Below are 22,147 nucleotides of genomic sequence, written 5' to 3' on the forward strand. Positions count from 1 at the left end.
AGCTTATGTTCCTGCATTTCAGTGTGAAGTCGGTAGATGGAGAGCAAGTAGATTTCAGTGATCTGGATCATGCGCTTCAACAGCAGGAGAGGATCATGAGTGTACCTCTGGCTTTGGCCTCAGAGGCCTCCATCAAGAGGAAACAGGTTACGGGTAAGAAAATAAGAAAGCATCATTTATACAATAAATATAAATATTTATTTAATAGAATATCTCTTGTGCTGTCCAAATGACGTTGATTTTTCCTAAAAAGAAATTGTTTTCTTTTGCAGCCAAAGCCGTGTCTGGGAACTGAAACATGCCGAGATGCCTATAGATAAATTTTTGTACCAAATATTTATAATTCACATTCATTCTCTAAATAAAACGGTTTTGTATTTAAGATGAAATATTTTTCAGAAATGTTTTTTTATTTACTGGTGCATTTTATTGGCTATGTTGCCTGATATTTTCCTTAATATGCATTTGCAGAGTTTGCATGGTATTACTGTAATTTGAATTACAAATCATGTAATCTTGATTTAAGGTACTTAATTGTTTGCAGTGTTGTGTAACAGAAATAAACTGTTATGAATTTATTGAAATAAAATGCACTTTTACACACTGATACATCTTCAAGTTATTCTATAAAATATAACAGCTATAGAGCTTTTGTATTACAAGGTTAGTAAATATGATTGGATGTCCTTTGTCTTAACATACAGTATGTCATTTATAAAGATTTTAAGTAGTACAATGTTATTTCCAGATTAAGTTGCAGTTTTATGCATCTCGCACCAAAATCTTACATTTCTTATCTCACATTACAGTTTTACTCTTTATTGACATATTTTGTAGACCATTAATACACAGAGTCAACATTTTGAAAATTTCTTTGCTTTCCAAGCTTGATAAATCTTTATTGATACTGCTTAAAAGTAATAGTTCACCCAAAAGTGGAAATTCGGTCATCATGCCACTGATATAATACCGACTGAGCAGGGCAAAAGGTTTAGGTATACTATTGCTTTCAATTCGGGGACAAGAAACGGTTCTCTGTGTGACTCAATAAGCCCGAGCAGGTTTAAATAACTAGGTACAGACATAATGACATTAAAACAAATCCAAGAAAAAACAAATGTGATCTCACTCGCTGTGGGAGGTCAAAAGATTATAACAAAATCTAAACGTGATAAACATGTATCCAATCCATTTATTTGGCTTTTACAAATGACATTTTAAAACCCTTTTTCTTATCGTCTTCCTTTGAGTCTTTTTGCCGATCGTGCTCCGGTTCCTCTGTTTCGAGCTCTGTGTGAGATGAAAGGCTTTTCTCGTCCTTATGTGTTTCTGATGGTTGCTCAGGGGCATTTTCTGAACTGGCTTTCTCCTCGGACGCAACAGTGCTCTGACTCTCAGCTGGTGGGTCGGGCTGTAGGACGAATCAGAGCAGTTCACAAAAAGAAAAAATGAACAGCTGATTTGAGCACACATTTAGAGTTTCATGGTCTGCTCTTATTATTTAAGAGTGGTTAGCATTAGTTTTATCAAAACTGCATGGGAGTCATTTCATATTGTAAGTACTCAAGGCTTTGTATGATTTAAGAAAAGTGTGAAATTTGATGTTTTTAAACTCGATGCAAACCATTATAGAAATAGAATTATTGAAATCTTATTTCTAAGAAAATGTCCATCAGTATTAGACCATTGCTTGTACCTCACTAAACCCCAAACCACAGTGTCTTCTGTTCCTCCCCGAAAGTTTCCCATCCATACCCTGCTGATACTGCTGCTCAAGTGCTTCACTTATTTCACGATCTTCTACCCCTAGAGAAAACAGGTAATCAAGTAGAACGCCGGTATTAGCAATGACACATCAGTTGGATGAGTAGTTTTTCTGTATTTAAAAGCTTAAACCTTCATTATTTGAAACACAACAAATCATTGCAGGAAATATTTATTATTTATTCAGTATAATTATACAGTGTTTGTTCTCATGTGGCATCTAGGGAAAAAGGAAGTGTACAGGATGTTATCCTGAGGCACTCCTCATGCAGCAGGGGAATTTTTAAGTGTCAATGGGAGGTTACTCCTGCGACCTTTCAGCCCTTCAGTCTCACAGCAACATTTCACTTCCGCTGTAGAGACCGCTGCTGTTGTTGTACACTTACCACTCCGGGCATGGGATGTTGATTTGTGATCCCCAATAACAAGGCGTCCAGTGTGCTCTTTCTGTTGATTTATAAAAACAAAATTATGTGGTTAAGTTCAAGCAGCTTATTAAAATGATTTTAGTTGAAAAAGAAATCTAAGTTTCGAAAACTAGGGTTCCAACACATTATGACCAATAAATACATTTTACTTGATTTTATATAAAAACTTCACAATAAGAGATTTTTTTAAAATGAGCTATTCGTAACTAGAAAGCTTTAAGTCTGAATTTATTATATTCCAGGCCTGGAATTCCCAATTTTTTTATATATTTCTAGGTTTTCTATATAACCCTAAAAAGACAAAAGCATTGGAAGTTCATGTACCTTTGTAGCTCCCATCAGCCTCAAAAACTTCTGCTTCCTTTCATTTGTCCCCAAATCTGCTGCTGACCATTGTGTGGATCCTGACTGGATCGAAATCAGTTTCAAATGAGCCATTAATGTACCTCATTATAAAATGTGTCAATGCAGAAGAAGACGGCTATTATTTGAATGATCAAGTAACCAACCATTAAGAACTAAAGCAAAAGCATACAATACACAACTTATTTCACTAATATACATGCAGCTAACATTTAAAAACAACATTGCTAACAATCTGCTAACACTACTAGTGCGCATCGGTGTAAATTATTATAGATCATTTAAATATGCACAATGACGGAAAGCACATACTTCGTCTGGAGATGCGGGTCGTTTAGTCCCTTTATACCTTTCGTCTGAAGAGCTCATTTTTTGTAAGATATTGACCTACACTTGTCAAATAAACATAGCTAGCAGCTGTCTGCACTAGCGTTTGGTTAGCAGCTAACTCACCAGCGTGACACTGGGTTTCGCCCAAAGCATCATGGGAGATGTAGTTCCAACTGCAACGGAAGCCACAATTAAAATAATCCAAATACCGTTTAAATAAATATACATTTTCAACATCATAACACTTTCTGTGTCTTCGAAAAATATCTGTATTACAAATGTGACGTTTTAAACAAAGAAAAAAAACGATTACTGACGCAATGTACGTTTTTAAACTTCGCGACTTTTAGGGGATTTAAAAGTAGCTATGTTTATATGTAACATACGTTTAACTTTACTTTTGTCACCTCTGCTTACTACCAGCAATAACATTTTTTTTTTAATTTTTTCTTTCACATTTAACCAATATCACGTTTTTAACTTATTATGTTGAACGTGAATACAATGTTATATGAATGTTATGACGTGTATGTGATATAAGCTAGTTATTTGTTCGTTTTGCCCCTTTAATCAAAAGATGTTTGTAAATATGGAACGGGGCAGAGCTTGCCAGACTTTATTATTGCCCGTTGCGCGTGAACATGTGAGTTTGTGGGCAGTCTCAGTTTCAGGGTTTATTCAGAAGAGAGACGGACCGCATGCTCATACAGTTTAGTATTGCATACTAACAGGTACTCTTATATTTTTACACTAAATCTACATCATTTCAGCGCATCTTCAATAACTTCTTACCATCAAGCCATGGCTATAACCGGCTGCTCTCAGTGCATTAAATATATGCTCTTCTTCTTGAACTTCATCTTTTGGGTGAGTTTATCAAATTGAACTGTTTTAAAACCAGGTTTGTTTCAATTTTAATAGCAATTGTAGTAGAACTTTGATGCTTTTTAAATACTATTTATTTAATTATTTAGTTATAATTTATTATATAACTATAACTAAGTTGTAGTAATCACTAAGTTATTATGGTTTTATATATGACGTATATCCTAATGAGACATGCTTTTCCCCCACGTTTTCTCACAGTTTTTTGTAGTGTCTTATTATATACTATTGCATGTATTTTCTCTGGTGTATGTTCCCAGACAGACGAAGAGTGTACTTCTGTCTCCAGTGCCTCAAGAGTGAGGATTTGCTGTGGTTTTGCTGTATTTTAACACTGTCTATAATTATGTTTTGGGGACATGCCTGCACTGTAAAAGAATTAAGGGGATAGACATAGCGAGAGAGAGAGAGAGAGAGAGAGAGAGTGAGAAAAAGAAAAGATGTGAAAAAAAGTGACCTTATAATAGGGAAATCCTTTCGACATTTATTTTTGAAATACATGTTATGAGAAAATGTGTTTAACTGTAAGAAAATCATAAAGCGATTTTTTTAAATTGTTCAAACTTCATCTGAAGCTTGCAGTAGTGAGACTAATTCAGACATGAGACATATCATATTAATAAATAATCTAGTATAACAAAGCAAAGTACTTCATGACGTTTGATTGAAATTAAGTCTAATAATAATAAACATCACATGAGAGAGTAAAACCAGTCAATAATTTATCTTTGTTAAAATAACGCAATGGAATAGCATGAAATGCTCGATTCGAACAATGCACCGCAAATTGAAACTTTGATCTTGATAGAATCTTAAGAATCCGTTAAGAATGATCTATATTTTGGTCTAAGACCTTTAACTTGCATGAGAATGATGTTTTACCATTAGCGCCCTATCCAAAAGTCTCTTGAGATGAGGATTGTTTCCTTTCATTGTGCTTCACACGCTGGACCTCAAAATCCAACACGAAAATATATCAATGAGACTTCCACAAATGTCTCACTGTCGCTTCCTTTTCCCTGATGGGTGGAGGTTTTAAACTAGAATCATCAGGTAGCTGTATGTCATGACAGATGTTTTTGGGTGTATGTGAACACAGCACTAAACCTGTCAGAAATCTGTTCTTTCCTTAACCCAGGAAAAAAATGACCTCTGGAGCGACCGCCGGAAAGGCTTTTCGTTTCTGGCAGAGCCATCTGTAGAATGAATTTCAGAATTTTAAACCAATTTATGGATGATACACCTTTGTAATAGTGTGAGAGAAATCCTTTTTTTTCCTTTATTTTTAGTTGGCTGGTGGTGTGATTCTGGGTGTAGCTCTGTGGCTTCGCCATGACACTCAAACCAGCAACATCCTGATGCTTCAGTTTGAAGGAACCCAAGCTCCAGGCACCTTTTACATCAGTAAGTGACTACCTCTCATACTACACATGACCATCAAACCTTCATTACAAATGGGTTGCATGGAAATGTTATTATCATTATAATTTAAATTGTAGGTTAATTTTTTAAGAGTGGCACAGGTTTCATCCTTTTAATATATTAATATATGCTTTAAAAATATATAATAATAATTTAAAATGTTGTCTTTATTTGTAAAAATTGTTTTCGTAGTAGTTTAGTAACATGCGTGAAAGGAAAGCTTCTGCACTGGGAGCTTTGAGAAACAATGACTCCTGAAATAGAGGTGCATCGTGGCCAAACAGACTCCTCAAAAGACAGAAACAGGAAATGAGGTCGAATCTGGACACTGACAGGGCCACAAATCAATGTGTGTGCGTTTACAAAGCCTGACGACAGCAGAATATCATTGCACGAGATCTTTGATCCTGTTAGTCATGTAGTTATGTTACCCTTCATATAACAGACTTTTTTACTCTAAAAAAATCAGTGTTCAGTGATTCTGTACACACACCCACATAGTGTTTTAAAAGGATGAGAAGGACCAAGTTTTACCACAGGGTGTGTACGTACTCCACCCGTATTTGAACATATGCTTTACACACACACACGTATACATGTTGACCACAGCAGATGTAACACAGAGTGCAGTAGCACAGCGGGTCAGCATGTTGTGGGCAGAAGCATAGAGTTAGTGTCTATTAATTTTGCAGAGCCCATCGGCTTGCTCCCTCCACTTAAACATAAATACATGGAGGAACCAAACTGTAGCTCCGCCTCTCCTTTTTATAGCACCAGCAAGTTTTTTTCTGATTAGAGAGGCTTGTGTTATTGGACTTGCCCACCTAGAACAAGACATGAGTTTTCTGAACATGTAATTGAAGAAACTCTAGCCATGTGCCCGATTTACCACTAATTAGAATGAGCAGCGGCTGGCCTTACTCCAGTGAGTTTTAAACAAGGCTTAAAATATGTCCAAGACCTGCCGCCCTCTTAAACAGTGGAGTAAATCATCATAGACCACAGAGGAATCTGCGTAGTGATTGCTTTCAGACATTTGAATGTAGAATCAAAATATATGTTTGGCATGTGGAGATTGTGTGTGGCAGTGAGTGTTCAAAGATTACAAGCACACATGCTGTTGTCTTCAGCTCTTCTGCAGAGGAAAGAAAGTCATACAGGTTTGAAATGACAAGAGGGTGAGTAAATGATGAAAGAATTTTTTGGGTAAACCATCACTTTACTTCAGAAAAAAATGATTGAGACTAAATGCGTTTAGGAAAATCATGCAATCCTGTTAGATAAGAATCTTTGGAATTTATCCAGCAAGGCACATAGGCAAACTCTGGCTCTGTTAAGTTGCTGGTTCCTGTTTATAGGAGATCTTCCTACCCGGCTATTTACAGTTTGTGTGGTAAACAACGTTTTACAGTCATAGTTCACCCAAAAATGAAAATTCTTTCATCATTCTTTCATTCACTCTCTTGTCATTTAAAATCTGTATGGCTTTCCTTCTTCTGAATAACACAAAAGAAGTTATTTTGAAGAATGTTGTTTACCGGTAGCCATTCACTTACATTGGTTTTGTGTCCAAACAATGGATGCCAGCACTGTTCGGTTACCAACTTTCTTCAAAATATCTTCATTTGTGTATTGCGGGGATAATAAAAAAGTAATACAGGGTTGAAATAACAAGAGGTTGAATAAATGATGAATGAATGTTCATTTTTTGGTGAACTATTGTTGGCCTGCATTGGGTTTTAGGAAAATGTACAATGAAATGCAGTTGCCTCCAAAATATTGAATGATTTTTCCTCCCTTTTGATTTGCATGTTTATAAGGTGATGTTCAACGATCAACATCTGCACAATGTTTTTATGCCATCTAGTGGCAGCATGTGGCATGTAAATCTAGCAATCTTTTACGGATCTCAAAACAAAAAAAACTTAAATATTATCTCTGTTGCTCTTTCAGGTGTCTATGTTCTCATTGCGATTGGGGCAGTAATGATGTTTGTGGGATTTCTCGGTTGTTATGGGGCTATTCAAGAATCCCAGTGTCTATTAGGAACGGTGGGTATCCAACCAACAATGTCGCGATTTATGGCATAAATCACTGAAAGTTCTGATTCATCTCTACAAGACATTTTCTAGTAATAATTTGGTTCAAATGTATTTTAAGTTTGTCAAGGACTAATTCATAAAATCTGGATTTTTTTAAAGGTACAATAATAAATGTTTGATAAATGTTACATGGCCTGTCATGTATTTTTATACAAGAGGCATTTCTTTGTATCTTAGTAGTAACAGAATAACTAATTTGTAACTTTTTAAGTATTTAACAAAACATATCTGGAAAATAAAAATGTATTGCTGCATGGCCTAAAGATGAGTGGGCATGTTGTAAATTTGCAGATCAAATTATTTACTGTAATAATAGTCAATAATTTTCCTATAAAATGTACTCAATTTTTTGTCTTTAACATATTTTTCTATTTTTACTTCATCAGTTTTTCACATGTTTAGTAATTCTCTTTGCCTGTGAAGTGGCAGCTGGGATATGGGGCTTTATAAACAGGGACACGGTAAGAGGGACACACACGCTACTGTACTGTATTGGGTACATAACATCAGCTTCTTCTGTTTATATCTACAAATAAATGTAATTATTGTAGAGTAGACCTACACATAAAACCATTTGCAAACATAATTTATGTTGTTTTTAAAAATGTGAACATTTCAGATGCCCTAAAAAGAAATGTCAGATGTAACTCTTCAAAGTTGCCCCCAAGGTATAGATACACACACACTCCTTTAGTCACAGAATTTCACACATTCCCTTTATCCATCCAGATCTCCACAGAGCTCATTAACTTCTATGATGCTGCATATATTAAAGCTGTGGATCCAGTGGGAACACCATCCAAACAGCCAGCTGCCAAAGTTCTGGAGGTCTTTCATGACACAGTGAGTTGCCTAAATCAGTTCTCCCAGCAAAACTGTTTGAGACATACCTCAACCCATCTCTCTCTCTCTCTCTCAGTTCTTTTCCACCTAACTGAGAACACAGGGAAAGTTTTTATGCTCTATCTTTCTCTCTCTCAGCTTGAGTGCTGTGGTAAAGGGGATGACAATGAACTTTTCTCACCTGTCCGAGCTTCTCTGTGTCCCAAGATGACTAACCCAATTGACCCGCTCATCTCTCAGGTATATGCTCTATGTTTAAGATATTAACTCCAAGTGTTACATTTTCCTGTAAAAATTTAGCCCACTGAAGAGGTAAATTGTAATGTCAAATTTTATTTCGTTTTTTATCTTTAGATATTTATTAATTAAAGAAAATATGTTGATGTCGTGTTCTTTAGAGTTGCCACATTAAGATAAGGGAGCTGTTCTCAGAGAAACTGCACCTGATTGGCTTGGCAGCACTAGCGGTCGCTGTCATTATGGTAAGAAAGACATCAAACTGAACACACACAGGTGTAATGATAGACTTGCATAAAGAATAACTCAACTCCTTTCCTAAAATATCGCCTTAAACAGCGTGTGTGTCTGTAATTTTGTGCCTATAATTACTCTCTGTGGTGTGTCCAGATTTTTGAGATGATTTTCACCATGGTGCTCTGCTGTGCAATTCGCAATGCTCCTGCATATTGAGTGACGTGATGATGGTCATCCTTATTTTTGCCAGTGACGGGCAGGACATCATTTGACTTCTGGACTCACTCCCACTTTCTCGGTTTAGTTGTCCAAACACATGACCATCTCTGTGCTTTGTAGTGAATTTTCTTATTGATGGTATGAGAAGGTTTTGAAATGTTTAATAACAACGTGATTGATTTTTAAAGGCTGTTATGCTGTATTGCTTTACTGTTATTTAATTGCATTCGTTCGGTTTAGATTGTCAAAACAATCAATTCCATTTTGTGCTTATGGCTCAATGTGCTTAGTAGCAGATGTGCCTTTAAACACCTAAACAGTTGTTCCAAAAAATTTAAAAAGTGTGAAATTTTAAATAAGGTTTTAAATAAATGTGATATGACTCTTATGTAATAAATCATTAAGATCAAAGTCAAACAATGTTTCCTGGGTGAACACGGATTTTACAATGTCGGCTACATGAACTGTTTATGATTGAATTAAAACGTATAAGACCATATGAAACTATCTTATATCAAGTGGGTCATTATTTCTTTATTTAAAAAGTTCTTTCAAGTTAACTTTTATAAGGGACTGTTGAATAAAAACAGTGAACTCATTGATACACTAAATCCTATTTTTAATGCTTATTGAGAAAAGTATTCAGCCAGAGACAGATCGATCATGCACTGTGTAGTTTAAAAGGGATAGTTCACCCAAAAATGTAAATTGACCCTCAGGTTGTTCCAAACCTGCATGAATTTCTTTACATTTTGAAAGAATGTCTGTAACCAAGCAGTCAGATCTCATCCCCCATTTGTTTCCATAGTAGGAAAAATAAATACTATGGGAGTCATGGGGATAGATATTTTTGGTTACTGACATACTTCCAAATATCTTCCTTTGTGTTTGTCAGAACAAATAAATCTATGTTTGGAACAACCTGATGTTGAGTAAACGATGACAGATTTTTGTGAACTACCCTTACAGAAGAGAACCTATCGTTTACTGTCTCTTTAAATGAGGCGTAAATATTCGCGTTTGGTTCAAAAATCAAACTGTCTAGCTCCGCCCACTCTGCGAAGGTTTCGTTTCTTCTATCGTTCGTCCGGTTGCCGTATACACAAGAACACCAAATTTAAAGATGGGAGCGTCTAATGAGAAGCCAGTCAAATGTCCTCTGTGTCATGAGGAATGTCGGAACCAGCTGACGCTGACGTGCAAACATAGTTTTTGTCAGAGATGTATCGGAGAGATATGGAGCGTATGTCCTACTGGACCTTACTATTGCCCCGAGTGTAAGTACGAATACAAGCACCTACCCGACTATACGGACGGAGCCTCGACGTCTACTGCCACCCCCAACGCAAGTATGTTTCCTGAATAAACGTTAAAATGTTAGATGTGTGTTGTTAGCCGTGTTGGACTTATCCTATGGGCTTGTGACATCAAAATATCGCGAGAGTGATTCTAGAGCTAACGCATGCTTTCGTACCGTTCTCGCGATACTTTCATTTCATACCCGTTCACTCTAAGCAAGGCTGCATGAAGTTGAACACGCCTATTATTTGTAACGTAATGTCTAAAATACATTTTTAGGGTTCGAGCCCGAAGGGCTAGAAACCTATTGTATTTGTTGGTTTTATTATTCTTCTTCTTATTATTATTCTGCCATAAAACTGATACTGCAGCCCAAACCGTAAGGCCGACAGAGCTGAGACTTGGTCAGATGGTAGTAGTCCTTGTCGCTACTCAGAAACACGGAGCCAGCCATATCGACCCATAGGTGGCGCTATAGCAATACCAAACGCGTTTGCGCTTGTTTCTCCGAAACCGTTTGTCGCACACCCAAGTGTCTTATATCAGTGTAATCACTGGCTCAAAACTTAAAAAACGTATATCTCCGATTTCATTTCCGCCATTATAGATTTTTCGCTAATTAGCATTTTATGAAAAAAAAAAAAAATGAACTAGTCCCTGGATTTTTGCCCTATTGGAACCAAACCAACGCTGATGCGTTCTGTGGAGTGTGAATATGAATAATTATTAAAAAAAAGTTCAATTTTCAATTCACGGTCGCTAGGTGGCGCTAAAACATCCAAACCGGAAGTAACATATTTAGCTAAAATGGCCATAACTCCTGAACTGTTTGAGATATCTTCATGGGGCTTGGAACACATGTGTAGACCCTCAGTCCGGGGTCACAATAAAAAAACAGTGGCGTTTGGCCACTAGATGGCGCTATAATTTGAATGAGCTAGAAAATGGCTATAACTACGCAACAGTTTGCCCGATTGACTTATTATTTGGTATGGTGTGTCTTTGTCTCATTCTACATAAATATCTAAATGGACATTGGCGTATATCAAAAAAACATGGCCGCCATTGTTCGATGAAGTTTGAGCACTCATTACGCCGGGTTAACGGAGGCCGATCAAAACGCCACTCACTGGGCTTATTTGTCTCATGGTCCTGACGGTGTGTAAGAAACATGAACTTATTCGGCCACCGGGGGGCGTAATAGCGCTTTTGGAGTGCATGCACAACTGTGTATCACGTGATATTTGACATTTACCCAAACTATGGTTATAATATGATAGTACTCTTCATTCTGAGCAACTTTGCCTCTGGAACAACTTCTATCGATCAAACGGTTCGTGAGTTATCGCTGATGATGTCAAAAACCTACTTTCGCGAACTAGTTCCTGGTTTTTCAACCGATCGGAACCAAACCAATGCAGATGACTTCTGTGGAGTGTGAATGTAAATAATCATTGAAAAAAAGTTGAAATTTTTCTTTCACCGCTGCTTAGGGACGCCAAAACTTAAAATGGTCTGAGCCTATCACATTAAAATGGCCATAAATCCAGAACGGCTTAACATATCATCATGGGGCTCAGATGATATGTGTAGACCATCACTCCAAGGTCACATACAAAGGAAGGTGGCGTTTGGATACTAGGTGGCGCTATAATTGTAAAAATGGCTAAATGTACATGTCTTTTGAGGGCCTAGACAACGGTGTGTCACGTGACATTTGACTAATAAACAAACTATTGATATCAAACGATAGATCTCCTCATTCATAACAACTTTGCCTCTTGAACCATTAATTTCTATCAAATGGTTTGTGATTTATTGGTGATGATGTAAAAAACCTACTTTTGCAAACTTGTTCAAGGATTTTCAAGCAATTTCAAAATTTCCACCACAGTGCATTTCTCTGGACTCTCTAGGTCAATAATCATCAAAAACATGTTGAGTTTTTTTTGTTTTGTGACCATAAAAGGGTCCTTTTATTAGCGTGAAACGAGTACGGTGAAGGTCGCTACTCCTTAATAATTAATCCAACTGACTTGCCATTAAGTACTATTATACATATTATGACACAAAACAAGCATGCAACATGTGATTCTTATCGGAAGAGGCATGCCTTCACAACAGTCAAAAAGGTGAAATATCATACATTTAAAATTACTATTTTAAACTTGTCTTTAATAAATACATCATATGCTAATCAAATTGCTAATCAGCCAGTCACATAGCATAAACTCAATCCATTTTGGCATCCAGACGTGGTAAACACACTTGCTGAAGTTCAAACCGAGCATCAAAATGGAGAAACAATTGGATATATGGTATGGGATATATTAGATAACACATACCACCTGAGGATTGTTGCCAACCAAGTCCATGTTTTGATGGCTACTTCCAGCAGTAAAAAATGGACCATATCAGAAAGCTCAAATGATCTCAAACTGGTTTCTTGAACATGACAATAAGCTCACTGTACTCCAGTGGCCTTCAGAGTCACCAGACTCAACCAAATAAGCATCAGTTAAATGGCAAGGTCTTCTGGAATATTGTTGCAGACCATGAATGTGAATCAATTATCAATTTAAATTGGTCGTATTTTTTTAATCAATTCTTCAGAACACAAAATAAGCTATTTTGAAGAATGTGCATTGTATTAAAAAAAAGACCTATATATGTGCAATAGAATGTTTTAGAGACACAGGAGTTGCTTTGTTTTGCTAATGGCTTCATTCTTTATCAATTGACAGCTGCCAAGCCACGCCCTTAGCAACCAAACAGATTATTTTTTGCAATCGTCTAGCCAGACCTACATCTCTGCAGTAGAATATTATAAAGACACGGGGCTTGGTTCGTTTGACCTGTGGTTTAATGTGTTATGAATTGACAGGTATTAAATGACACCCATGGCAACCGAACAGGTTAGCTTAGCAACCGTTTAGCAAGATCTCTATCTCTGCAACAAATCATCATAGAGACATGAGAATTGGTTTATTGCACTCGTCCCTTAGGTATTATCGGTTTACGCCCGTTTTTGCATACGAGTGTACGCATGCATGGTCTGTATTAAAAGTTACCAACCGTTTCTGTCATATTTCTTGGTGTGGAAGAGTGTCATTCGTTGTGGATTTGTTACGGTGCCATTCCTGAGCCTAGTTGACAATGGCAAGGCCAATAGAGGCCTTAGACTGCTCGAACCCGCTAAATGCTGCTTGCAGCTTTAATTTTTATTAGGGTTCGAGCCCGTAGGGCTAGAAACCTATTGTATTTGTAGGTTTTATTCTTCTTCTTCTTCTTATTATTATTATTCTTCCCTAAAAGTGATCGTGCAGCCCAAACCGTAAAGCCGACAGAGCTGTGACTTGGTCAGATGGTAGTAGTCCTTGTCGCTACTCAGATACAGGGAGCCAGCCAAATCGGCCCATAGGTGGCGCTACAGCGATGAAAGGCGCGTTTGCGCACGTAACCCCTAAACCGTTTGTCGCACACCCAAGTGTTTTATATCAGTGTAATCATTGGCTCAAAACTTAAAAAACGTATATCTCCGATTTCATTTCCGGTATGCAAATTTTTTCGCTAATTTGCATTTTATGAAAAAAATTAAAAATGAACTAGTCCCTGGATTTTTGCCCGATCGGAACCAAACCAACGCTGATGAGTTCTGATGAGTGTGAATGTAAATAATTATCAAAAAAAAGTTGAATTTTCAATTCACGGCCGCTATGTGGCGCTAAAACGTCCAAACCGGAAGTAACATATTTAACTAAAATGGCCCTAACTCGTGAACTGTTTGAGATATGTTCATGGGGCTTGGAAAATATGTGTAGACTCTCAGTCCGGGGTCACAATAAAAAAACTGCGGCATTTGGCCACTAGGTGGCGCTATAATTTGAATGAGCTAGAAAATGGCTATAACTACGCAACCCTTTGCCCGATTGACTTGATATGTGGTATGGTGGGTCTTTGTCTCATGCTACATGAATATCTCAAAGGACATTGGCGTATCTCAAAAAACATGGCCGCCATTGGCCAATGAAGTTTGAGCGCTAATTACACCGAGTTAACTGAGGCCGATCAAAACGACACTCGCTGGGATTATTTGTCTCACAGTCCTTAAGGTCTGTAAGAAATATGAACTCATTTGGCCACCGGGGGGCGAAATAACGCTTTAGGAGTGCTTAAACCATTGTGTATCACGTGACATTTGACATATACCCAAACTAATGTTATCATATGATAGCTCTCCTTATTCTGAGCAACTTTGCCTCTTGAACCACTTCTGTCGATTAAACGATTTGTGAGTTATCGCAGATGATGTCTAAAACCTACTTTCGCGAACTAGTCGTTGGTTTTTCGACTTAACGGAACCAAAACAATGCAGATGACTTCTGTGGAGAGTGATTGTAAATAATTATCGAAAAAAAGCAGAAATTTCCTTTCACGGTCCCTTAGGGGCGGCCAAATTAAAAAATGGGAGGAGCCTATCACATTTAAATGGCCATAAATCCAGAAGGGCTTAACATATCATCATGGGGCTCGGGAAATATGTGTATACCATCACTCCAAGTTCACCTACAAAATAACGTGGCATTTGCACACTAGGTGGCGCTATAACAGTAAAAATGGTAAAATTGTTGCGTATTTCATTGCTTAAGCAGTTGTGTATCACGTGACATTTGTCATTTACACAAACTAATATAATCATATGATAGTTCTCCTCATTCAGAACAACTTTGCCTCTTGATCCATTGATGTCAATCAAACAGTTCGCAAGTTATTGGTGATGATGTTAAAGACGTACTTTTGCATACTAATTTTAGGTCTTTCAAGCAATTTCCAAATTTTCACCACAGTACAATTCTCTGGACTCTCTAGATAATTTATGATCAAGGACATGTTGAACTTTTTCATAAATGTGACCATAACAGAGTCCTTTATTATATTAACCTCAAAAGTCTACCTGAAAGCTTGCTGCTCCTTAATGAATAATCAAACTGACTTGCCATATAGTACTATTATACATATTATGACACAAAAAAAGCATGCAAAATGTGAAGGTCATCGGAAGAGGCATGCCTTCATAACAGACAAAAAAGTGAAATATAATTAATTTCAATGGCTTTTTTAGAGTCACCAGATCACAATGTGTGTATTTATGGATATTATGTCTCTCTGTATAATAAGAGTGTGCATGTACTGTATAGTTCTGTGTGTCATGTGTGATCGAGACTGTGCATGTGTGTGGAATGAAATGTGTCTCACAGGAAGACAGTGTTAGAAATAAAATGTATTACACATTAAACGTTGCTCCATAATTACACATCTTTAAATACAGCACATGTCTGGCTGCTTTTATGATGCTGTGTTGATATATATATATATATATACAACACACCTTTATTAGGTACACCAGTTTAATTGCATGTAAACCCAAATTGCTACTAAGCCAGTCACATGGCAGCAACTCAATGCATTTAGACATGGTAAACATGACTTCCTGAAGTTCAAACCTTACATCAAAATGGGATATACTGTATAATGTGTGTACAAAATAAACACAATTTAAATGGCACGGCATTCTAGACTATTATGAATGGGAATCAATGTATCTATTTAAGATGCTCCTGGCCATAAGCCTTAAGCTTTTTTTATACACGTCTATCATAATGTATGGCAGGTGCCATGCCACATCCATAGCAACTAAACATGTTAACTTAGCAACCATTAAGCTAGACCTATATCTCTGGAACTGAACATCGTAGAGACATGAGAATTGGTTAATTTCACTCGCCCCTCAGGTATTATCGGTTTACACCTGTTTTTGCATATGAGTGTAAGCATGCGTGGTCTGTATTAACCGTTGATGACCATTTCTTTCATTTTTCTGGTTATGGGTAAGTGTCATCCCTTGCGGATGTGTTATGGTCCGATTCCTGACCGTAGTCAGCGAAGGCAGTCGACCTTAGTCCCCTTAGACTGCTCGAACCCGATGATTAATGCTTGCAGCTATATTTTACACTTGCATTAGTAGAGAATGTGATTATGCATGTGTGTGCGTTTATGCAATGCAATGTTTTTATGTAGATTGGACACTTGGAAGAAATATCTCTGCACGATACTCCCCTAAAACGGTGTCTAAGACATTGCTTGGGAAGAGAAAATCCAGTTCAGCGTTTCCTGAAAAGTACGATGGCAGATACAGACTGATACCATCTAATAAAACCAAGGCCACTGGCTCAGATGTGATTAACGTCATAGAGTCTGATGATGATGCTACACCAAGCAAAAGAAGAGCTACGGCAGATGAACATCCACGTGGAAATCAGTCTTCATCACCTGTTAATAGGAAGAAATCCATGAGTGATACATCAACTCAGTGCACACCTGCAGAAACAATTAAGATCACACCGCCTCATGTTAAATCAATTCCAGAGGGGAACTCGTCTTCAGTAAGGATGGACCAGCCTGTCGTGGCTTCCTGTAGTGATGAAGGGACACCCAGGAAAAGCACCACACCTCGAGAGCCACCAACCCCAAAAGACACCTCGGGAGAGCAGACAAGAGTCAGCACCTCCAACAGTGATGAGAATCTGTCTGCCAATGTTTCCGATAGATCAATAGAGAGGACCCCCAGGATCAACTCTGTCCCCTGCCATTACTGTCCCAGTTCAGATCAGAAAGTGGCAGTAAAGACCTGCCTGGTGTGCGGGGCCTCCATGTGCTCCGAGCACCTGAAGGCACACCTGGAAAAGCCGGTGTTTAAGAATCACCCGCTCGTGAACGCTGTGGAAGACGTATCGCTCTGGAGATGCCAAGATCATGAGGAGATGAACCGCATCTACTGTCGAATGTGCAGAGTCTGTGTGTGTACCGTGTGTTCATTGGTTGGAGCACACAAGGGGCATGAGTGCATCAGCATCCGAGAGGCGGAGCAAGAGCTCAGGGTGAGGAGGGCGTTCAATTTTAGATTACAATCGTGAAGGAATTTTGCTTATTACATTTTTTTTGCTTTCAGGGATCACTAAACGAGGAGATGACAAAAATGCAGAAAACAGAAAAGTCCATTCAGGAAAAGGTCTCTGAGATCAATGAGAGGAAACACTCTGTCAAGGTTAGTACAACATCTTTGTTTTACTATCTGTATGGGTTTCTTTGTCAAGTCAACAAAATATTAGTGCTTTCTTCTCATTTGATTCCTATAGACGGGTCTTGAGGAAGTGCGGACAGCTGTGTTGCAGCAGTATCAGGCCATGCGGGAGGCTCTGCAGCAGGAAGAGGAGCAGGCGTTACGCTGTATGGACCAGGAGGAGAACAGAGTGCTGGGCAGCATTAAAGATCAGCTGGAAACGTTGCAAAATGCCCTGATGTCTAGCGGAGACATAATAAACACACTACAGGCATTGAGTGATGCACAAGGGATGTCACAGTACCAGGACCAAGCTTTTATAATGGCAAGACAAAAGTTTCATATTCATATTCTTTTATTTTATATATTTTCAGTTTCTCTCACACCAGATTCTAATGCTGTATATTGTAGTTTTTCATTTATATTGTCAATGTGTTGAAAGTGTTCTGTTTTTTTCAGGAATACACCAAAATAGGAGCACAGTAAGTAAAATGTTTTAGTTATTCACTGAAATGGATTACTATAACTATGCTCATTGAGTTCACTGTAAATGACATGATTGTTAATCATTTGCTTGTCTAGACTGGGTGGATTGTCTGACCCTGTGCAGAACCTTAATCCTCTTCAGGAGGTAAATCAAGGTCGACTGGACTGTCTTCAGGACTGGACTGAGCGGAGACTGGACACTGTGCTCATTACACTGCCACACAGAGATCCTTACAGACTGTTGCGTAAGTCTTTCACTGCCACTTGGTTTGATATTTCACTGTCTAAACATTGTTAAAATGCTTTTTAAGTCTTCAAATTCTTTTTATGACTTGATAAAATAAACCAGTCAGAGAGTGCATCTGTAAATAAAAAAATATTTTTGGAATAACTACGGGTGCTTCAGAGGAGGTGAATTCAAAAACAGTGAATTCTTCCTAATGAATGAAAAAAGATTCCACATCAAAGCACTCATTTTTGTACATAATAAACCTTTATTTTCAGGCCTAAATGATATTATTTAGGGTGCCAAAAAAAGGTCACCATGACAGCATTTTGTCATTTATTGTTGTTTTTAGTGACAGACAATTATATTGGTATGGAATTTTTTTCATTAGCAGTTAATTCTGTACCCACAAGTGATAAATCTTTTGATTTTGGTTGCCACGTATTGCATTAGGCTTTTAATAAGACAAAAAGATGTTTATGTAAGAATAATGTTTTTATTGCGTATCAGTTGTAATTATTTATCCACATGTACATTTATATGTAAAAGCACGTGTGGAGTGTAGCTTTTCTGTTTTAATGCTACTTGCCTCCAAGTAATCCCAAAAATTACAAATTTCCCCTTTAAAGTTTATTGACAACTTTTAGTTTCACCAATTGACTGTATTTACCTCATTTACTCCAATTACATTTGTTATCTGGCCTCATATCAGCCAGTCTGCCACATTGCTTTTGCTTAATATCGATATGGACATTAAAAAACAATATTGGTCGACCATTAGATGTTATTGCATTGAGCAGAAATGCATTATCGACTTTATTTTCTGTAGATGGCATAAGCCCGTCTCTGGATCCTGATACTGCCCATCCAAAGCTGCTGCTGTCTGATGATAACAGGACGGTGCAGTATACAGAGACCCAACAGGACTACACTGACCAGGAGACTCGCTTCAATATATTCCCTCAGATTCTAAGCTCTCATGCTCTAAATGAGGGCTGCTACTACTGGGAGATGGAGGTTCCAATGGATGAGGGCCGGTGGAAGGTGGGAGTCTGTGATGGACATATAGGCAGAAAAGGGCAAAAGGATGCCTGTCGCATTGGGTTCTACCCCAATTCTTGGTGTTTGATGTATGAGAAAGGAAAAGTAGAGGTGCTGCATGATAAAGTGGCTTCGCCTGTGTGTGCCACTGGACTCTGGAAGGTTGGCATGCTGCTGGATTTTAATGAAGGTCGGTTGTCTTTTTATAGCGTGGCTGAGGAAGGAGCTTTGTCTTTACTGTACAGTTTCGAACATTCGTTTACGGAGCCGATGTATCTGGCGCTGGCAGTTTCTAAAACACAGCTCCGCATCTGTGATGTATTTACCAAGCCCACTATAGACTAGAAAATTATATTTACAATATTAAGCAACACAACCTACTGTTACATTCCATTAGATGTAATTTGAATAGTCCTGAATACTAAACAGGTCTTGGAGAAAACAAGTGTTTATTTTTTTACCTTGGTCAATATTTTCAGAATCGCATTTAAATACTTGCATATCTGAATGGTTTTAAATGCTAATCTTTTTCATCTGGAATTTGAAATAGTCAAAAAAATCTTGCCCAGGATTTGAACTGTATTTTTAAGTAAAACATTTGTAATTACTTTTATAGATTATTTTTATAAACTGTCTTAATTTTTCTTGTTTTCTCAGTTTAGTAAAGTATAAAGTATTGCACAGTTTACAATTTAAATAAAACAGAAGCCAGGACAAATAATAATTCAGTAATTTAATAATTTACAACAGGCTATATATATAAAGCAGAGCAGCAGAGTTTTTTATTAAATCTTAAACATTAAGTTAAGTCAGAAATATGATTCATTCCATCACCCAGAATTCATTTTTGTGCCAGTATCTCCACACTCAATATACTTCCGTATTTTTTTGTATTATCTTTCAAATTCTACAAATGTTTCCAGCCGTTACTCTGTCCTATGTGTATTTCATTTCAACCCTAGATGGCAGTATTGCTTAATATGAAATAGACTTGTACTGGTACTTGTTTTTGATGGTTATTATTTGTTATGCAAAAACAAAGCGAAATATAAAAACCATGCAGCACTTATGTAATTAAATTCAAATTCTTCTGGTTTACAGGTGATGCACAAATGTGCATCTTCACAATAATGTTGTATCGCAGCAAACCATCCAACTCATGTTTTACCTTTGAGATATTTCTTGGTAAAACCCCTTGGTTTTCTCTTTTTTTGTATGTTTGTACATAATAATGAGGCCTTTTATTTTCATTTATTCCACAAGAGACAGAGACAATATAGTGGGCGAATCAGGTGTAAGACAATAATGAGTCATATGTTCCAAGAATTGTTATCTGTACCGTAATACAATCAAATCCATTTCAGAACCATTCAGGTTTACAAGTTAATGAAAAAGAAGTCTTGTGCAAAGAAAAGGAAATGCACTTATAAACAGATTCAGACTATTATTATTCATGAATATGTCAAGTCTTGTAAATATAAATAACTTAATCCTCAAAATATGCCCCAGACATGTTCACAACAGGCATTTCATTTCCCTGTTTCACTTTCCTTTTATAGTTGCTTTCCATAAACAGATATCCATGTTCTCCACCTCCACATTTTTGGTATAACGTCTCTCTATACAGGCAAACTAGGTGCACTGCCATGGCAACAAACCTAAGCCCTGAGCCAGGCTCTGTCTTGAGTGGAGCAGACGCTTCATCAGGGGTCACTTTGCTTACAGCTGCTTGTGCACTACTGCCTGAGAAACAGGTGCAAAGCTGTTCTGTCACTTTACCGTAACCGTCAGAATAATCTGATCTGACTGCACACTTATGGTTTCCCAGTTTGAATTTGTATAGTTTAAAACAGCTGAGACTTGTTAATCTCCCTATGTCTTTTTATGAGAGTTTACTGCCTTTTCAAAAAGAAGCACATGTATCCGAGAATCACAATCTGTGGTGCTGGAAGCTTCTGTCAAGGTTTGGGACATTTTTTTGTCTCCTTCCTTCCAGAATCATTCTCTGTCATCCGTGGAATACATTGGCTCATCATTTTCTTTCACTCCTGTGAGAATGTTAATATCAGCCTTTAGAAACAGATGGCCTTGGGCAGAGGACATGGCCAGCTGGATAATATATATATTCCTAGACCTGTCTCAAAGGAAGAGACTTTTGACACGCCCCCTGATGTGACTGACACTGTATATTTTTAAGCTACATTTATGCACCAATGGCATTTGGGAGGTCTTGGAATGAAAAATGTATGACATAACCAGGTCCCTTTGGAGGTAAATTCATTTAAGCAGAAATATTCACTTGGGGGATTTCACACATAGTTGACATATAAAGTGGGCTAACTACATTGTTGGTTCCTATTCTGTCGAGATGATGTTTATTAAGTGGGTTTGACATAATGTCAGTCGGTCCCAATAGAATTTAAATGCTCAAATCAAATTTCCATACATACCATCTACAGGACAAACTTCTTAGCATGTTTGTTCCTCACAGAATTGTAGGTTGTGTGTTTGCATCAGTCTGTCAGTCTAATGATGTTTACTATAACATTTGCATTATCGATCTGTCTTGATTCTAAACCAGCATTTATAGATCCTTTATAAACAAATCACAGGTTTTATCTGCTGGCCACCACATAAATCTTAAAGAGACTTGAAAATCATTGGCCATGGGCGTCTTGTTCGATTAAACTCATTGTGTCTTTGGAGACGTGGTGGCTTAGGGACAAACTGTGGAAAATATTTAACAGTCAATCATGTGGTCATCATCTGCTCAGTGCCCTGGAGAGAACTCATTAGTGACATTTAACTTTCACTCAGGCAAAAGGGAATATGACTGTTTCAGTGTTGTGTTTGCTTTACTGTTTTTGCTACAGGCTACTGTAGTCCCTCTGGGATTTTTGTTTATTTTTTACTGGATGACATCTTTACTTTTGTGAAGACACTCAATCTGCAAACAATCTGCACAAATAAAGAATTGATAACTAAATATGGTTGTAGTCTTGTGATATCTTTGTCCACATTGTGTTTTCTTTCTCAAGACTCCATGAGAACAAATGGACTTCTATAATATAAAATATTTTATATTGTTTTTATAGGAAATACTCTACATCAGCAGATGACGAAGCGCTGCACTATCAAATCATTG

General features: G+C 37.4%; 4 protein-coding genes across 15 annotated transcripts in view; 3 read left to right on the forward strand and 1 right to left on the reverse strand.

Annotated features, from left to right (window-relative positions):
- The window catches only part of plekha7a (pleckstrin homology domain containing, family A member 7a), a 56,478-nt gene extending 55,461 nt beyond the window's left edge, over nt 1-1,017 (forward strand). For all 11 annotated transcript variants that reach the window (XM_056766063.1, XM_056766065.1, XM_056766064.1 and 8 more), the window contains 2 exons: nt 23-153; nt 273-1,017. In XM_056766063.1, the coding sequence (XP_056622041.1) occupies nt 23-153; nt 273-295 (154 nt within the window). In that variant the 3' untranslated portion in view covers nt 296-1,017. The remainder of the gene's footprint in view (nt 1-22; nt 154-272) is intronic.
- A 155-nt stretch (nt 1,018-1,172) lies between these two features.
- c14h11orf58 (chromosome 14 C11orf58 homolog) lies at nt 1,173-3,041 on the reverse strand. Of its 2 annotated transcripts, none has more exons than XM_056766080.1 (5): nt 2,868-3,041; nt 2,517-2,600; nt 2,151-2,211; nt 1,697-1,806; nt 1,173-1,411 (listed from the first exon to the last, which is right to left on the reverse strand). In XM_056766080.1, exons 1-5 carry the CDS (start codon nt 2,922-2,924, stop codon nt 1,193-1,195), a joined length of 531 nt encoding a protein of 176 aa, XP_056622058.1. In that variant the 5' UTR covers nt 2,925-3,041; the 3' UTR covers nt 1,173-1,192. The 2 variants fall into 2 exon arrangements, with proteins under 2 accessions (XP_056622058.1, XP_056622059.1); XM_056766081.1 differs by having other exon boundaries at nt 2,517-2,638; nt 2,868-3,018.
- A 460-nt stretch (nt 3,042-3,501) lies between these two features.
- Nucleotides 3,502-9,342, forward strand: cd81b (CD81 molecule b). Its single transcript, XM_056766079.1, has 8 exons — nt 3,502-3,752; nt 5,060-5,174; nt 7,146-7,243; nt 7,681-7,755; nt 8,024-8,137; nt 8,276-8,377; nt 8,536-8,619; nt 8,765-9,342. Exons 1-8 carry the CDS (start codon nt 3,687-3,689, stop codon nt 8,825-8,827), a joined length of 717 nt encoding a protein of 238 aa, XP_056622057.1. The 5' UTR covers nt 3,502-3,686; the 3' UTR covers nt 8,828-9,342.
- Nucleotides 9,343-9,470: 128 nt separating this feature from the next.
- Nucleotides 9,471-21,988, forward strand: si:dkey-29p10.4 (E3 ubiquitin/ISG15 ligase TRIM25). The gene is made up of 7 exons (XM_056766077.1): nt 9,471-10,179; nt 16,208-17,067; nt 17,139-17,234; nt 17,326-17,574; nt 17,709-17,731; nt 17,832-17,980; nt 18,791-21,988. Exons 1-7 carry the CDS (start codon nt 9,954-9,956, stop codon nt 19,345-19,347), a joined length of 2,160 nt encoding a protein of 719 aa, XP_056622055.1. The 5' UTR covers nt 9,471-9,953; the 3' UTR covers nt 19,348-21,988.
- Nucleotides 21,989-22,147: the final 159 nt, after the last annotated feature.

Source organism: Triplophysa dalaica, chromosome 14, assembly GCF_015846415.1.
Source record: "Triplophysa dalaica isolate WHDGS20190420 chromosome 14, ASM1584641v1, whole genome shotgun sequence".
NCBI lineage: Eukaryota > Metazoa > Chordata > Actinopteri > Cypriniformes > Nemacheilidae > Triplophysa > Triplophysa dalaica.

What these genes read in the sequence shown, in the direction of transcription:
- c14h11orf58 (XM_056766080.1), bottom strand. Translation starts at nt 2,924, where the DNA reads ATGAGCTCTTCAGACGAAAGGTATAAAGGGACTAAACGACCCGCATCT. An exon ending in GACCCGCATCTCCAGACGAA is followed by an intron (nt 2,601 to 2,867) that starts GTATGTGCTTTC and finishes ATTTCGATCCAG; the next exon opens with TCAGGATCCACACAATGGTC. An exon ending in GGCTGATGGGAGCTACAAAG is followed by an intron (nt 2,212 to 2,516) that starts GTACATGAACTT and finishes ATAAATCAACAG; the next exon opens with AAAGAGCACACTGGACGCCT.
- cd81b (XM_056766079.1), top strand. Translation starts at nt 3,687, where the DNA reads ATGGCTATAACCGGCTGCTCTCAGTGCATTAAATATATGCTCTTCTTC. An exon ending in TCCAGGCACCTTTTACATCA is followed by an intron (nt 5,175 to 7,145) that starts GTAAGTGACTAC and finishes TTGCTCTTTCAG; the next exon opens with GTGTCTATGTTCTCATTGCG. An exon ending in TGGAGGTCTTTCATGACACA is followed by an intron (nt 8,138 to 8,275) that starts GTGAGTTGCCTA and finishes TCTCTCTCTCAG; the next exon opens with CTTGAGTGCTGTGGTAAAGG.
- si:dkey-29p10.4 (XM_056766077.1), top strand. Translation starts at nt 9,954, where the DNA reads ATGGGAGCGTCTAATGAGAAGCCAGTCAAATGTCCTCTGTGTCATGAG. An exon ending in TACTGCCACCCCCAACGCAA is followed by an intron (nt 10,180 to 16,207) that starts GTATGTTTCCTG and finishes GTTTTTATGTAG; the next exon opens with ATTGGACACTTGGAAGAAAT. An exon ending in AGAGGAAACACTCTGTCAAG is followed by an intron (nt 17,235 to 17,325) that starts GTTAGTACAACA and finishes TGATTCCTATAG; the next exon opens with ACGGGTCTTGAGGAAGTGCG.